Source organism: Ceratotherium simum, chromosome 20 (genome assembly GCF_057802395.1).
Source record: "Ceratotherium simum simum isolate JZ-2026a chromosome 20, ASM5780239v1, whole genome shotgun sequence".
Lineage (NCBI taxonomy): Eukaryota > Metazoa > Chordata > Mammalia > Perissodactyla > Rhinocerotidae > Ceratotherium > Ceratotherium simum.
Window position 1 is genome coordinate 15,278,305 of NC_141919.1, and position 18,652 is coordinate 15,296,956.

Genomic DNA, 18,652 nt, shown 5'->3' on the forward strand with positions numbered 1-18,652 from the left:
ATTTTAAAAATAAGTCCTTCAAAACTAATTTATGGTAAAAAATGAATCAAACAGTGATTGCCTCTGGGGGGAGACACCTGACTGGGAAGGGGCTCGAGGGAAACTTGTGGGGATGGAAACAATCCATATCTTGAAAGGGGTTCAGGTTACATATGTGTATGCATTTGCCAAAACTCAAAAACTATATAGTTAACACTTGTGAGTTTCATTGAATGTAAATTTTACATCAAAAGAAAAAACTGAAAACAAAGATATTAATGACATGCAAGCTGAAATATTGGGGGGGAATGGACTGATGTCTGCAATTTACTGTGAAATGCATCAAAAATTAGATGGATTAATGGATGAATAAAGATGGAGAGGTGCACAGGTGTGTGATAAAGGAAGCATGTAAACGTTAATGGTGGAACCTAGACAGTAAGTACAGTGGTGTTCATTTTAAATTCCCTAATTTTGCTGTATGTTTGAAAATTGTTTTAATGAAATGTTGGGGGGAAAAATCAATTCTAAAGAATTAAAATATATACAATCTAGAATGAGGATTTTCAAGGATTTAATAAAAACATGTGCCATTAATTCTTAAAAACATGTGAGGTATATCATTTTTCCTATGATTATCCTTTTCCAGTCATATCACATATTATTCAGACTCAAAGCTTATAAATGATGCCACAAATGCAGAGCTGTGCCTGTCCCTTCACAGGGTTTGTTCAACTACAAACCTGAATTAGACACACAAGGCTGAACACGGGCTCTACTTATCCACGGATGATAAGAGAAAACCAACCCTTACAGAAAGGCTCCATAACTCCCTGCCACTGTATTAACTCACAACACAGGGTGCTGGCACCGGTGCATAGGGGAAAACTGTCTCTAAATTTTATTCCCAATGATGTCATCCCAATGCTCCCCAAACTGTGAGCTGGAGAGTCATGAAATCGGAAAAGGCCAGCTGTATGTCCTGGTGATTCATCTTGTTATCTTCATTGAGGTCTACACGCGGAGCCTTTGCCCTCTGGGGTAATTAAGCAGTCTCAGATTTGGTGCCAGGCTGGACTTCTGACCTTGTTCCTATCAGTTAATACTAACTATTGGTTAGAACTTATGCCTATGGAATTGCAACTTTCTCTTGTGAAGGAGCACTGGTACAACTACACTGCTTATAAAATTTCCAAAATCTACAAATCTTTAAATTATGTCACATTGCCTATAACCAGACAACCTCAAAGCTGACAGCTGATCAGAAGGCTACTAAATAGATGCTTTCATTTAAACTGCCCTTATATGGCAGCTCCCAAGTTAGCTGTGGTCGCCCCCCAAAACACACACACACATACACACACAACCCCTATTATAGAGGCTTAAGGGTCAGGGATACAGAGCTCGGTATCAGAGAAAACTGACTTTGTCTTTTTGAGTTAAGAAGAACAGTTTGTGTACAGCATGGTGATAATACTGTATTGCATATTTGAAAGTTGCTAAGAGAGTAGATCTTAAAGGTTCTCATCACAAGAAAAAAAAATTTTGTAACTATGTATGGTGATGAATGTTAACTAGACTATTGTGGTGATCATTTTGCAAAGTATACAAATACTGAATCATTATTTGTATACCTGAAACTAATGTTATAGACAATTATACTTCAATAAAAAAAGAACAGTTTGTGTAGTGTTTTAAAAGGGGCTAAAGGAGCTTGTCTTTCTACTAAACAACAAAGAAATAATCATTATGGGCGGTGGTAGGGGGTGCTTTAATGGCTGGATTACGGATACTTTTATACGCTGGGAAACCAATCTAAATGTCTCAACATACCTATATGGTAAAATAAACGGTGACTATGCCATGCAGGTTCCTTTATACTGATGATGTTTTCGAGAAACACTTCATGACACGGGGAACATGGGAAATCTCCAGATGTACTGTTGTCATGGGATACTGGGATTTAGGCCCATCTTTACCCTCAGCTGTGCCTCACCTCTTGTACCAATGTCTCAGTATTGGTATGTTTTTTCATAATTCTAATCTTAAAATGGTTTAGGTATAAATTAGGATTGCCAGACTTACCAAATAATAACACAGGACACTCAGTTAAATTTGCATTTCAGATAAACAACAGATAATATTTTCAGTATAAGCATGCCCCGTGCAATATTTGAGACATGCTCATACTAAACTTTGTTCGTTTATCTGGCAGCCTTCAGTATAAATATAAACTTGAGATGTGGCAGTGACAAGCTTTTTAAAAAGATATTGAGTGATGACTCCAAAAGTCTCCGCTTTACAGTTGCCAGCATTGTGCATGAGTATAGAAACTGATGCTGACCAACTGAGTTTTTTGGCTTCAGGACTGAATTTTAGATTTGACTAGATGGTGAGCTCCATGAGGGCAATGACTAGGTCTGCTTTTTCAGTTTTATCTCTGATGTTTAGCCCAGTACCTTGCACACAATAAGCTCTCAAAATTATCCTTAGAGAAAGCAAATGAATGAATCATTGAACTCCAGATCTCTCTCTCATGCCACCTCATTCCCAAGAACTCCAGATCTCTCTCTCATGCCACCTCATTCCCAAGAGACTTCAGTTTTCCCTGCATTAAGGGATGACCCCATTTTTTCCCAGTCCTCCAAGAAGTCTCCACCTTCATCCTTTTCTCTCTGTGGATAGATGGGTTGAAAAGGGGCTTCCCGCTGGACCATGGAGTAAGTCTGAAAAGCATGTCCACATCTTAAGGGACATTATTGGAACATTCCATCTAGAGCAAAGGCTGCCCTTGAGCTGGGGCCTAGAAAATGTGCCCTAAAGACAGAGTCCTGTTATTCACCTGCTCACTCTGCTGGTCTTTTGCACTTTTTTGGGGGCGGCGACGAATGGTAGCCTGGTCTTGACAAACTCATATATGAAAATGCTTGTTTAGCTTTGCCAACGGATTAAAAAAGAATCTACATGTCTACCAAAATTTTCATTAATTGTATCCATCCTTGAATTTATCTGATTTTATTTTTGGCCTCTTCTATTTCCCACTTCCAACCTATAATCTCCACCACTGTCCTCATATATTTCTAATTTCTATGGCCAGGATTTTAAAATTTGTTTTATTGTTATTGTCATTTTAGAAGGTGTTCCATTTCTCCAAAAACCATGTAAAGTATTTAATTCCTTAGAAGAACTTGTATTAAGTACAATAATTTGCTATTTGGAACTGCCTTCTTCTGGAATTCATAAACATCAGTAATAATAACTACTGTTCTCATTATCATACTCTTATATCAGTGAAAGATGTACTGTGAGAACAAAGAAGCAATGTTACTTGTTCCTCATTTATCATAGACATTGCTGAATAGGGAAAGTCTGTATCTATCTCAAGACTGAGCAGGTTAATTTCAAGGCTAATTGCAAAATCAGCTCTTTCAGGTAAAACAGTGTCTAGGTGGATAATTGAAGGTGCTAAGAAATATTCTAAGTATTGAGGAGAAAGGTAGAAGGAGGAAGTTTGGAAAGACATTAAGAGTAGAGAATATGAGAAGGGCACATCTGATGGGCAATGTGGACCAAGGGTAAAATCACAAGTGACACTGGTTCAAGATGGTAATTAATGGATTGGAATGAACATTAGAAAGTAGCTCGTCTGCTCCATGATTTTACAAGTGAAATAAGCCCAATGAGGAGTGACATGCTAATAGAAACTCTGAGCTAGCAGGAAAGCTGAGATCAGAATCCAAATATCCCAAATCCAGTCAATGACTCTTTCATTTTATAACACAGTGTCTCTCCAACTGGCTGCTCCCATGTCTGCACTAAAATGAGACAGTACTGTGTATGTCACCATAAAACGATTTAAGCTCTAGGGAAATTAAGAGAAAATTATAGCTCCTAGCTTTATTGTCGTCTCCATCATTTACTTTCCTATAAAAATTAATTTTAAAATATCATTCATTCATTCATTCACTCATTCTCCTATTGAAGGTCTTCTATGTGCCAGATATTATTCCAGGTCAAGAGAATATCACAGTTAAAAAGATGCATAGGGCTCCTGCCCCCATTGAATTTACTTCCTAGAAGGGAAAAACCAACAACAATCAAATAAAGAAAATTATGGTTTTGGATTCAGATAGGTAACAAAGAGGAAATGAACCTGTTAAAGCTAGACAGTAGCTGAGATTGATGGATGAGATTAAGGGTCTACTTTAGCAAGGGTGATTGTGGAAGGTCCTTCAAAGGAAGTGACATTTGCTTTGATATGTGAAGGATGAGAAGACATCCATCACGCAACGACCAAAGGAAGTACATCCAGGCAAAGGGAACAAGGAAAAGAGTTTATCAAGAGAGAGAAAGAGGCCAATGTGGCTGAGTATGATAAGGAAAAGGAGGCATTTCAAAGACTAGCTCAGGGAGGTATGAAGAGGCCAGGTCATGATGGCCCAAAAAGATCATTAAGAAAAAATCAGATTTTATTCCAAAATCAATGGAAAGTCATTGAAAGACCTGATCTTTGTATATCTTAAGAAGCTTACTCACTATGGAGAATGACTATAGAAGAACAAGAGTGGTGGTGGAGGCAATTGCTGTGGCCCAGGTCAAAGATGACAATGGAATTAACCAGGCTGGTGGCAGCACAAGAGAGAAAAGTCCACAGATTTCAGAGTTTCAAGATAAATTTTAGAGGTGGAGCCAATAGGATCTCTTGACGGTTCCATGAAGGGGAGTGAGGAAAAGGGAAAGAATCAAGAACAGACTGCTCTATTTTTTGGCTTGAGCAACTGGATAAAGCATGGTGCCATTTACTGGAAAGGAAAAAGTTTGAGGGCCAAAGTGATGGTTAAGAATCAAAAGTATCATATATGTCTTGTTATGTTGTAGATGCTTACTAGACATCTAATTGGAGATGTCAGGTAGGAGACAGAGGGAGACATCAGTTTGAAGCAAGGACATCAGCATAAAGGTAAGCGCTGGGCTCTCCAACATTTACAGGTGAGGTGGAGGAGGAACCATCAACAAAGACAGAAGGTGCAAGAGAGGCAGGAAAAAAACTGGGAGAATGTGGTCTCAAGAAACTGAGAGAGAAGCTTTTTAAGAAGGCGCAAATGATGGACCACCATGTCAAGTGAAAGGCAGAGGCAGATGAGAACAGAAATGTATCCGCTGGCTTTGAAATATCAAAGCATTGTTGACACCAACAAAAGCAGTTTCACTGTAAATAGTTTTAAAAAAATCAAAAAGGTGGAAAGGTTACTATTAAGAGTTATTTATGTGTTTGTGTATCCTCCCAAACCTATCCTGCATGTAACTACACACACATAAATACAGGTCATTTTAACATAAATGAGAATACATATGTTCCTTTTTATTGCTTATTTTACTTTACATATTATTTTGGAGATCCTTCTTTATCAATATGGACAGATTTATAATATCATTTTAACGGCTACTTACTATTTTGTTATAAGGATTTAACCTGCACTTTTGATCTTTTCTTACATGTACAATTCATTATACTATATTAAACTATATACTTCTCTAAGCACATGCATGAACAGTGATGAGTCTTCCAAGAGGGAAAGAATCGATGGACAGAGGAGTTAAGCGCACATTCTGCAGAGCAGGAATCAAAATCCAAAGGTTCTTTCTGCTGCACCATATTGCCTCCTTTTACGCTCTAAGAATTGATTGACATTTGGTAGAATTGAGCACAGAAACAAAATTCAAAGCACTTATTAACAAATCCGGCCTTTTCACTGGTGATGTTTAATTGGATTTCTTCATTACTCTTGCATTCCTTAGAATAAATACATGAATCAGTCTGATTTCTCTTCAAAGCCAGACAATTAAAATGGCTTTTGGTTTTGTTGTTGTCGCTGGTTCTTTGTTTTTTGCTGTTTTCACACATTCCCTAGGTTTGCTTACTTAATCCATTCTAACTTGTGCAAAAGTTCAACGGAACTTTGCTGTGGCTCCAAAATTCCCTTCTTCAGACCTGCTATAGACCGCATGCTTCTGTTCCCCCAAAATTCACAGGTAGAAACCGAACTCCCAACGTGATGGGATTTGGAAGTGGAGCCTTCAGGAGGTGATTAGGTCATGAGGGTGGAGCCCTCATGAATGGGATTAGTACCTTATAAAAGAGACTCCAGAGTGCTCCCCTGCCCCTTCTGCCATGTGAAGCTGCAGCATGAAGACAGCTATTTATGAACCAGGAAGCAGGCCCTCATCAGACACCACATCTGCCAGTGCCTTGATCGTGCACTTCCCAGCCTTCACGACTATGAAAAATACATTTCTGCTATTTATAAGCTTCCCAGTCTATGGTATTCTATTATAAGCAACCTGAACTAAGACAAGACCTATCTAGAAATTTAAAATGCTGTCATTACCCTACATTTTCTAGATCCAGAACCCCTTTTTTTTAGAATCTGACATCTTAGAAATACCACATAAATTAAGAAAATAACAAAGATTTTATATTTAGTACCTTTCCTCCAAGTGGCTAAAGTCACTGGTGCAAAATCCATCACCTACCCCCCCATCAAATCCCTCACTCTATTTTTACACGGCCATCGCTTTATATGCTACTTGTTCTCTGACTTATCCTGTTTCCTCCAACCTTCATTTCTGGGTAATACCGTTTCTCTCAGCGTAGTAATAGGTGTCACTGGAGAAGTGGACAAAGCACAAGGGGAGAGAGAATGAGCCCCTCCACCTTGTCCTCACCAGGAGCAACCTTGCTTCAGGACTTGAGTGACCTGAGCCTATTATTTATGCCTAAAAGATACTCGTATTTCAATTTGGAGACTAAGACACGGAGAAATATCACATTTGAGCTACTCAGTGGAGCATGACTGACAGAAATAAAACCAGTGTTCAGGTGAGGGTGAGACCAAGGCAAACTTATGAAAGGGCTGAAATCCGTCCTTCATGCCTTGCTCCCTTTCTCCCAACATGGCCTACTCAAGGGGTTACACACTGGGACTGGCCCTCAGATGCATCTTCTTGAGCCCACACAAATATTTTAAGACTTTTGTAGTATGCCAACATTTAAAGTCAGGAAACGTTATACAAAAATCCAGACTCTCCTGTTCTTTTGAATTGGCAGCTCTGAGCCAGCTTGCCAACACGATGACAACTGGCTGCAGCCGAGTCGCAGCTGCTCCCTTACATACAGCGAGAGTTCCACACTGTGCTCTATGCCCAATTATTTGATATCTGGCCCATCTCGCTCATTCTTGTTATCTGCACTCCCACTGCAGGCATGTGAGTTTATAACCTTTCAAAAGGAAGTACTGCCAAGTGCTCTCTAATCAAGATTTGGCGACCTTTCCAAAGTCCCTGAGAATTTTTTTTTTTTAATTCACTCCTGTCTATAAGGGATTTGGGCTATGACCCAAACTTTCCCATCAAACATCCCAGCAGTGGACAATCTGACTGTCTGGTTTCTGACCATCCAGATATCTGGGATGCTTAGAAATAAAACAGAAAGGAAGGGCATGTGGAGAACATGGTGGAATCTGTACCCACATACCTCCTCCAGTCTCTCCCACACTCCTAGTCATTCTGCCACCATAAATGTATCAAAGGTTGCAAACTCAAGGCTGAAATGCTTCTCCCAGGAGTATACGCATTCTAGCGAGGTTTTTAAGACAGAAATGCTATCAAAAGGCAAAGACAGGAATTTGCTGTGATGGTCGCATCTCATAGCTGGCGAAAAGGTGGTAAAGAAGGTAGCCTGCAGTGAGAGAGGCTCCCAACAGGCCTCTTGACCTCCATGTCCATGTCCTCTCTGCTCATCAACAGATCCAAGCCCACGCTGCTTCCAGAAGAATTCAGGGCATTCTCAAGATATGTGGTATATACTTTCATTCCCTGGCGAGACGCTGAGGGGCAAACGTGCAATGATCATGGTTATGACGTACACTAAGCAACAACACAGAGCCTCAGGTACCCGCCCAAGAGAACACAGCCCGTCTCATTCCACCTCAACACACCCAGGATCATCCCACATGGCTGGATGAGCACCAACCCCGGGATGTTATAAAACTGCACTTCGCAGAAGAAAGTCAAACCATGAAGTTATCATCACCTTTAAAACCTAAGAGCAGAAAATTAACCTGCCAAAGAAAACAGTCCACAGGGGCACTAGCCGGAATGAGGGCAGGTGGGGTGAGAGGAAATGGAGCAGTGGCCCCAACAGGAAGCACTTGAACTCAAGGTGAAATGAATTTTGAAGCTGCACCCAGCCAAATGGAACCTTATCAGGAAACAGGCATGGCTACAGTTCATGCGTGGGAGCCAGGTAAGATTGAACTCAGACACCTCTGAGCATATATTTCTAACTAAATAAGGGTTCTTTACCACTAAAGGTCCCCCGGTAGATCAGGTGTATGTAAACAACTCCCAGATCGTTTGTCTCAGAGTTAAAAAAAAGAGATAACTAGAAAAAGAGATAACTAACGTGCTGGTTGTCTCCATGGATCAATTACAGATCAATCAGCAGTGAAAATAAAATAATTCTGAAATTATAAAGTGAATCCATGGAGAAATGGGACTTGACTGATAAGGAGTGGGTGTGTATAACTTTTTGGGAACACAGCCATGATGTACAGTAGGTGCTCCTGTACCCTTACTTACTCCATCACATGTACTTTACTCTTGAGGCAAAAAGAACAACTCCGGTCATCTGAAAATCAAATCCTGGGCATGACTAGGCTCCACCCTGGACTGGTCAGGAACTTGAATTTACCTTTCTTCTTTCACAGGTCTGATTTCCACTTATCTTGCTAACTACCTCCAATCACTGCCTTTCTCCCTTCCGTCCTTCTCCTACACCCCTGTAGTTATCACTGCACAATGCTCGAATGCTCCGCATTAACATTCGCATCAGAGGAAATGGCTTATGTATAAATGCAACAAGTGGGCATATCTCTGGGAGCTAAAGCCTCGCACTTAATCCTGAGCCACATTTACAAGGGGACAATGCTGCTCCAGGAGAATAAGTGAGGGGCTTCAAACATTGAAAGAGCTGTTATGTATAAGCCTGGAAAGCAAAAGTAGATCCATAGATCCGATGGGTAGAAGTTACAGGCAAGCAGATTATAACTCAACAAGTTAAATCTTCAATCATAGAAATGTTTGCCTTCTCCAGTCCTGAACTCTGTGTCATCAGGCATGCTTAACAGGTCTGAAAAAATTCCTCTTAGGAGTTGGATGGAGGGTATGCCAGCACTGGCTAGCAAAGAGATAGGTCTAATTCTAAGGAGCCAATGATTCTGCAATAAGTAATATCATATCAATAGTTTTTCCATAACTGAGATACACAGCCGTACATATCCATGTGACGAGGCAGGTTGACTGAAGATGAACTTTAGGAACAAAGAAGACAGGAGAGGTGCCCATCCCTGACCCCATAGCAAGGGGTGAGTCAATTCTAGATGTGGATAAAAACTGACCTGTAAGGAGATCTGAAGACAGAAAAAGGATTGGAAAAGACTAGAGGTTGAAAGGCCAGAACCTTCAAGATAAAATCTAATGTGCAGAGAAAGCTGCTTGTATATTAACTACACATGGATAGGACAGGGGTGCATGACTTAATGGTAGTTTATGTTTTTTTTATTTTTAAAAGCCTACTCTAATAGTAAAGTTTGAGATTCTGGTTTTCTGTTCTGGGTAAGAAGGAGGAAAAATGAAAGAAAATGATCTCCTCTGCCCCACTCATGTCTGCATGGGCAGCTAAAGAGCTATCAAGAACTTCTATTCCAAAGCGCTCCTATAGACAAAACCCTCCTTGACAAAATGCCACAGACTGGCAGAGATTGCTAAACAGATTAACAGGAGGCTTCTAAGAACGTTAACTCAAGACTGTTGTTTCTGAAATTGAGCTTAAGTCTCTTGGAGAAAAGTTGGTCAAAGATATGGATGAGAATATCGGAAGACCCACTGGTCCGACTGCTGTAATATTGTACCAACACTTTCTGCAAAACTGCGTTATTCCTGTCCTAGTGATGCTATGGTGGAAGGCTGTGAATCTCTGTCATTTAAAAAGCTAACCAGGGGCCGGCCCGGTGGCGCAAGCGGTTAAGTGCGTGCGCTCCACTGCGGCGGCCCGGGGTTCGACAGTTGCCAGTTCGGATCTCGGGCGCACACCGACGCACAGCTTGTCAAGCCATGCTGTGGCAGCATCCCATATAAAGTGGAGGAAGATGGGCAGGGATGTCAGCCCAGGGCCAGTCTTCCTCAGCAAAAACGAGGAGGACTGGCAGATGTTAGCTCAGGGCCGATCTTCCTCACAAAAAAATAAAAAATAAATAAAAAGCTAATCATAACATAATGTTAACATATGGGAACCAGGCTATTCTTGTTCTCCAGGCTCATGTGCCCCAACTGACCACAGCATTTTTTTTTTTTTTTAGCACCAGGAGGGTTGTTCTTACAATGTTGCTACTTTCGCATTTCCTTCTGAGAACCCTCTAAGTAAAAACAAAAGCAGGAGAAAAAAAGAGCCGGTGCAATTTACTACAGCAAGGAAAAGCCAGGATCTGTTTAGTGTGTGTATTCTCTGCAGTTCACCCATGTGTTTTCCCTTTCTTGAGAAAATGGTGATCAAAAATAACTTTACACATAGCCAATGTTTTCCACCAAACCATTTCACATGGTCCCATCACCCAAAATCACAAATGTGCCTCCACTCTGTCACATAAATCGTCCCCCGTACACACACCCAAAGGAGACCTGCCAATCACATCGACACTAGCTTTACACTCCCAATGAGGTCTGCCAGGAGTCAAAAATATAGTCATCCCATAGAAATTTACATACATACATCTCAATGTATCTACCCACAAAACACTATTAATTAGGAAGGGGAAAATAGTCATTTTAAAGTAAATAGAATTGGCAGACACCACCTTAACCAACTGACCCAAGTTAAAACCATGTGTAATGAAACAAATCAACATTGTGTGCCTCCTGATCTGATGCGCCGAGAAGAACAGAGCACTTCTCTGGTGTTCTTGCCAAACCTGAATCTAATCATGAGATTAGATATTCTACAAAATAACTGGCCTGTAATCTTCAAAAAGTTCTAGCTTATGAAAGAAAAAAAAAAGGAAAGAAAACGGAAGGAAGTATGACAGAGTCTACCAAGAGGACTTGTGAAACATGACGACTAAGTGTGATCCTGGCCCAGAAAAGAGACAATGGGCAAAATTTGAATAAAACCTGCTAATATTATTGAATCAATGTTGATATTCAGACTTTTATCAGAATGTTAACCGTTGTACTTCTGGTTATGTAGCACAATGTCCTTGGTTTTAGTAAATATACAATGAAATATTTAGAGCTAAAGGGACATCATGTCTGTAATTTGCTCCCAAATTTTCACAAAAACACTTATATACATATATATCTATCCATACATATACATGTGTGTGTGCATGTGTATAGATAGAAGAGAGAGCATATGATCAAGTAAGTATGGTAAGATGTAAAACGTAAACATTAACATTCGGGGAATCTGCAAAGCATAATAGGAATTCTTTATAACATTTTTTGCAACTTCTCTGTAAGTAAAAGTTTTTTTTAAATTAAAAAGGAAAAATAACCTAAGTGGGCCTGCACTTATTGAGGAGGGAGCTGGAGAAGGAGGAAGAATGTGGTGACCTCCATCTCCTCTGCTCCCCCATCCCAACACTGAGAAGCATTGTAATGTCCTGGGTTTCCCTGAAAGCTACTGTGGGAGACCCTGCAGCGAGCTCCCGCAGGGAACCACTATATCTCCAAATCCCCAGAGCCTAACACAGGGCCTGGCATACACTAGAGGCTCAAGAAATGGCCAATGAATGAATGAATGAACTTTAAGAAATATTTGAAAGAAATTGTGGGCACACCCCAATCTGTGGTACTCCATCTGCCAAGTTGTGGCTACCCTGTATAAACAGCTGGGTGGGAATCACAGGCAGGAGGCATCAGAATGAAGAGGAAGATATGGTTCTATCCTGGGATTCTTGTTATACAGAAGAAGGGCATGTACCCTAGAGCTGGCTTGAAGTGGCCCTGCTCCTCTGGACTGGGTGAAGAAGGACATACATTCCAGGTACAATGTCTTCCAGCATCCAAGGTCTCTGCTGGATCCTGCATAAGCTATTCGATGCACTGAGATAAGAAGAAATGAAGAACAAGATTCCCCAAGACAACGTTAAGGATTGAAAAAGCTCCCTATTTCGGTAAATCCTTCATCACGAAAACAATGCTTCATTACATTCTGTTCTTACCTCCTAAACTAGCTAGTACTTGGTTTTTCAAATTCACATTGACTATGCACATGAGGTCTGAAATTGGAATCATTTTAATTACCAAAGTTCAAGAAAGCTTGGCAAAGTTGTTTAACAGATGAAAAACGTGACTTTGCTTCAAAAACTTAGCTAATTCAAGAACGTCCCAACAGACTGATTTTCCAGAAACATTCAATTATGAATAGAGATGAGGAGAAAAAAAATACGATCCACAGGTCACCAGAATATATTAGGGGATGTTCCTATAACCCTCAGAAAATTGGGACCTACAAGAAATGTGCTTTTTCTAACCACCAAGATACAATTTCACAATCATGAGTACTGTGTGATAATATTCCAGAAAAAAATTAAACAAGGCGAACCATGGCACATAACAGAGGGCAGGACTCCAAATTGCAAAGCCAATTTGCATATTAATTCAAATAGGGACCTTTTTGCTTTAACAAGGAATACAATTTTCGAAGAATCTCTAGGTGAGATTGCTGCTCACTGGTAGGGACTTGTTGACCAATTTATTTGAAAATGAGCTCACAGAGCAAACCAAAATCATAATTGCAAAAAAAAAAACCCTCATCAATAAATAAAAAACAGCGAGCCTACAGAGAAACTGGGGCAGGTTGGTACAGCTGCCCCCTCTTCTTTTTTACTTAACTCATCTGGGAGGCCAAGTAGTTCTCTGTCAGTCAGTCCCTGCCTCTAGGGACAGACATTTACTCACCCTCAGAGTTTTAATGGCCAGTTATTAGTTTGTTGGTCCCTAACACCCTCCAGTTTCCTGTCTCCCAGTTTAAAGCTGTCCCACCTCTCTAAAATGTTGTGGGAGAACCTGGACATATCACATCCCCTTCTAGGTACTCCTAGGGCTACGTTGTCTGTGCAACTTAAAAGGACTTGGAGTCAAGACACCATGCAAGAAAGATACCTGATGAGCCCCCAAGAGGAGAAGCCGGATTCTATCCCGTCTGTGCTCAGTATCCTTCCTGCCCTACACATGGTCTAGTCCTTGGGCTGCTAATGACATGGTTCTATCGATGCCAGCTAAAATGCCAGGATTCCTGGTGACCTGAGGTGTGACCTAAGGGTTCTGGAACAGACCCCTCTATAGAGCTCGGATAGAATCTCAGATCTGTATGCAAATAGGTACATGGTATAGTATTATTCTTTTTCTTTTTGTGAGGAAGATCAGCCCTGGGCTAACATCCATGCCAATCCTCTTCTTTTTGCTGAGGAACACCAGCCCTGAGCTAACATTTATTGCCAATTCTCCTTCTTTTTTTCCCCCCCCCGTTTTTCTCCCCAAAGCCCTAGTAGATAGTTGTATGTCATGGTTGTACATCCTTCTAGTTGCTGTATGTGGGACGCCACCTCAGCATGGTCGGACAAGCAGTCTGTCGGTACGCTTCCAGATTGCAACCCAGGCCACCAGTAGCAGAGCACACGCACTTAACCACTAAGCCACGGGGCCGGCCCCATAGTATTATTCTTAATACTTCAATATTTCTGAATTAATCTCTATCTCCCCACACACGCGCTCCTCATTTCTCCATGACAAGCCCTACTTATGATACAACCTTGGGCTGTTATACAACTGAGATGATAATGGCACTTCAGCAAAAATCAAGCCATTGTCTATTTCTGTCAGAAAAGGCAGCAAAGACACTGGACCAAAGGATAGGATGACAGCTCTTGAAATCTGAGCCTTCATACTGGTCACCAATTCCTAGTGTGACATTACCAATAAAAAATGCAGAAGCTTTGCCTCTTGGTCCCCACCCAACTTGTTCTTCTTACCTTTGGTTCCATTGAAATGAAACTGTGGGTTCCTCTGCTTGAGAGAACTGACCTTTTAATCGTCCTGCTATGGTAGAAGTGGTAGTAGTCCTTCAGGGCCCCAATCTGCAAAGACAGGAGGGAAAGAATAAAAGAAAGAGAGTTAATGTATGAAAAGTCTTCTGTTTTCCTGTTTTTCATTAAAATAAGAACACAAAACAAAAAAAGGTCCATAAATTATGCACTGCCTGCTATGCTTAAATGTCACTTGAACCTTGGTGATCACTTTTCACAAGAAGGACATGTGATAGGAAACAGAGTGTCCTTGAGGCAGTGACCGCGGAACTAAAGATTATAATGGGGCAGCTTAGCCTCTTCATAGCTTCCTTTTAATGTTTAATTTATATGCAGCATTTTAAGTAATTCTATATCAATCTATATCCAAATGTGAGAAAGAGAAAGAAAAATCAAACAGCTACCTGGTTATAAAAGCACATTGCATTTTGTTTGCTCCAAGAACAGTACAATGAAGGACCTTGTTAGATTATTTATATCATTAATTTGAAACAAGTCCTAAGCAGTTGATCATTCACAAAGAAAACACGGCTTAGTTTGTTTCCTGACTTCAGCAGACAGAATAAATACATAGCCCTTATTCATTTTTATTGCAAAATCAAAGTGGAATAGCAATTTCTAGAACAAAAGATCACAACATCCTACCTATCCGCTAAGCTTCCTAAGTAAAAATAGTTCAATCCACTTTCTTAACCATTTCTTTAACGAATTTAGTCTTCTCATTGATATATCCCTTTCTTTAGTTAAAAATAGGTCTGTTTAGGATAGTTTTGAAAATAAGTTCCTGTCCACTTTAGGAAAACAAACTAATAAAATCCCAAACAATCATATTCTCTCAACAGAGTATAAAACGTGGGTTAAATAAAGGAAATTGAGCCATACAATAAATGAAGACAGGAGAGCTTGGCTCTAGTTCCAGCTGACACTCACCAAAAGTGTCTTCTTGGCTAAATCACATATACTTACCATGCCTCAGTTTTCTTTTCTATAAAATTGGATGTTGGGCTAGTTAATTTCTAAGATGACTATGCTCTCAAATTCCATTCTGTGACATTGACACTTTCCTTGCTTTGGGTAAATACATTCAATAGCTATTTCTCCACACCACCACAGCGCTGCCCTACAAGAATGACCATCATCAGGATGTTTCCCAACTGGGACAACTCAAAAGTCGGGCTTTCTTCATTAAAAAAAAAAATCATTGGCCCAGCTTAATTTTTCCAGATAAAAAGTTTACTTCTTATTCCCTTCTTTATATGACATTCTCAATCATCATCCTACCTTTCCAATAAGGATGATCAACCCAATTTCTGTGCCATTTAAGAGTCATCTCCTCTAATTGAATCTTATCTCCTCTTATCATCATTAAATCTGAAAGCCTGACATCTCACATTTGTGATTCAAGTGGAAACTGCCCAGATCTACAGAGAAGAGATCTGGACTCTGAAAACATGTGGGGAATAAGGACAAGGAAATCCCAGTTTTAACCTCTAATCTCAGTGATCCTGGACTCCAAAGCAGCAGCAAACAATGAGGAAGAGGGCAGAGGTGCCAGCCCCAGTCTCCAAGAGGGTTTCAAGGAGAGATATACAAGCCAATTTTAAGATTCCAGAGGACTTCGGGTAGAATTCAGAGAAGACTGAGTAATCCTTCATAAGAAAATCTTAAAATCCCAAGAAGCTTAGAGCTTTCACCTCACGTAGCTCTTGTCAAGAGTGCTCTTTGAGTAAATATAGTAGTTCTTGTGGAAAAGAACATAGACTCTCTGAGGAAGAACTTTACAGAGAACCTATCACCAATGTGATATGCCAGTGTGTTTAAGATCATGTCCACTCAACTATAATGGAACCTCATGGATTATAGGACATGACTGAATTCAACTCAACTATTAAAATCAAACTGTGGATGAAATACACCCTGAAGATATATTCAGATCCTTTGTGGCCTCATTGGTACAGACTGGAAATCTGGCCTAACGTAGCATGCAAGAAGCTGGAAAATGGAACCCTTGTCCTGACTTAACTTGCTCTAGATATATCACTTAACCTCTTTTGGGGCCTGGTTTCTTCAACTGTAAAATAAGAAGGACACGGGAAGTATAGTGGACAGACTGAGTGTTAGAGTCAAATGAGGAATAATACTGTTTATGGTGTTAAAAATAAGACGACAGGTTCAAAATGGAGTTACTTATGCTAAGCCCCACGTCACCAAACCAAGACCCAACTTAATTACAGTTTTCGCTCTCCCAGAAATGGAATCTTAAATAAGTCAACCAGGAATCACCTAATCAGCACTAGTTAGGTAATCTGCCTGAAAGACCCCTGCCATCCCCTAAAGGAGACTGACCATGCACTAACCAACCCACTTTTCTGTCTACTATAATTTCCTTGTTTCCGCTCCCTTCTGCCTATGAAAGTCTTTCCTTTTGTACAGATCCTTGGAACTCCTTTCTGTCTGCTAGATTGGATGCTGCCCAATTCATGAATCATTGAATAAAGCCAATAAGACCTTTAAAATTTACTCAGTTGAATTTCGTTCCTTAACAATGAGTTAGTGTGGTTTTAAGGAGTGAATGTAGCAACAGGTACACTGCCTGGTCAAGTCTATCTGACACTTCTGGTACATAGTAAGCGTCAGAAGGTTATTAGTTTCCATTCTAAATTTAAGTACTACCTTCTCTCACCTCCTATCCTATACTTAATCTCTCACCTTTATCCCTTGGTCAGGATTCCTCTTGGTCTACCCTGGTATCACCTCTTTTACTGGTGATATCAATAAGATTATAAACATTTATTCTACAGACATAGTCACTTATGTACAAGAATCGATGTTAGAGCAAATTTTGTAAAAACAAAAGAATGCAAACAACTAGCTACCATCAATAGGTGATTAGTTCCATAGGAACTAAAATGGATTGTTCTCTAAGGTAATGAGTAAAATAAATAAAGGTGCAAAATATGTACATAATATGACAATTTTTGTAGGAGAAAAAAGGAAGAATTTACATTACATATATGCTTATGTGCACAGGATATTTCAGGAAGGATACTCAAGAAACTGAAAAGAGGGACTTTCTTTTTCATTGTTTACATGCATACGTTATTTTTTAATCAAAAATTAAAGAAACAATACAAGCAAATAAATGAAATAGCACACATACAACTCCCACCTACTTTTCCAGAGGCAAATATGCTCCCAGAAGTCCATGTGACTGTACAAGGGCCACATCTACTCAGGCCGTTAAATCTCTAAAGCAGTAAGCCTGACTTTATCTCCATCCTTTAAGGGTTCCATTTCCTATATAGAGTTGTGGGATGGTGTTCACTGACTGACTAATAGCTCATTTACTGACTGCCTACCACGTGCCCAGCATCTTGCTGCTCTTCTGCATGTTATGATATTTAATTTCATTCCCCCAAGAACCCTGGAAGATAAATTACCTCCAATTGGATAAACGAAGCTATTGAAGCTCTGCGAGTGCCCAAACACACACAGCTAGTATTGTGGGGTGGTAAATGTAAATCCTTGTTGAATGAACTTAGTTACATTTCATCAGGATGAACTTACTTACGTTTCATGGTGCATCCTATGAATGGGCTCAAAAGAAGCATTCCAACATTGCTCTGGTGAGTCTTCCTACACTGCAGAGCTAAAAGCTAAACTCTACGCAACCAGGGTTCTGAATGTGATTACAGTTCTAACAATCAAAGGTGGACTACAACATCATGAGGCATGATCTTGGAGATGTTTACGTGTTTAGTGGTAGTTGTGGCAGAGGTCTTAGTGTCTAGTTGCTAGCTTTCTGGGCATCCATTTACACATCCTATTTTGTTGGTAGCTTGGTAAGCCATAGTAGAAGAGCTACAGGGGCAACACAGGGTAGCTTCCTCATTCCCAGCTTCCTGGTTGAGGCAGAAGCAGCAGCTCCTGCCGAGGCCCATTCTGTGGTATGGTGTTGGGGGCCATTTCTGAAAGCTTGACCCTCCTGATTGATTCTACAAGCTATTTAATAGTCTATACTGAATGCTTCCCAAAGTAGACCAACTAGTGGATTCAGTAGTAGGCTCCCTTGAATATCCAAAACTGGATAGGTGAGAACTTCTGAAAAAGTAGCTATGCACAGATTTATACAATCTTGCACAACTTAGAGATCCTCAGAGTTATGTACCTCTTGAGTAGTGGGCTGTAGGCACCAATGAGCCACAGGCTACTGGATGACCCACTGTGTCTGCCCTGCCATCCCGTTAGATCACGAACTATACTTGCTTCTGGTCTTCTCAGCCATTTGCATCCTCCTCTCTCAACTCTGTTTTCTATACAATAGCCAGAATAAGGCAAAAAAATGCCAATTTGGCCATGTCATATGTCATATCCCTGCCTAAATCCTTTAGTTGTTTCCCTTTGCACTTAAAATAAATAGTAAGAGTTAACATTTAATACTATTTAATAATATAGTTTAAAAAGTAAATCAAAATAATAACATCATATCAACATTTATGCTGTGCCAAGAACTGTTCTATATGCTTTAC

The 18,652-nt window shown here is 40.2% G+C and overlaps 1 protein-coding gene across 5 annotated transcripts in view; it reads right to left on the reverse strand.

Annotated features, from left to right (window-relative positions):
• The window catches only part of PCSK5 (proprotein convertase subtilisin/kexin type 5), a 442,283-nt gene that overhangs the window by 390,107 nt on the left and 33,524 nt on the right, over positions 1-18,652 (reverse strand). For all 5 annotated transcript variants that reach the window (XM_087444465.1, XM_014794699.2, XM_087444466.1 and 2 more), the window contains exon 2: positions 14,070-14,174. In XM_087444465.1, the coding sequence (XP_087300591.1) occupies positions 14,070-14,174 (105 nt within the window). The remainder of the gene's footprint in view (positions 1-14,069; positions 14,175-18,652) is intronic.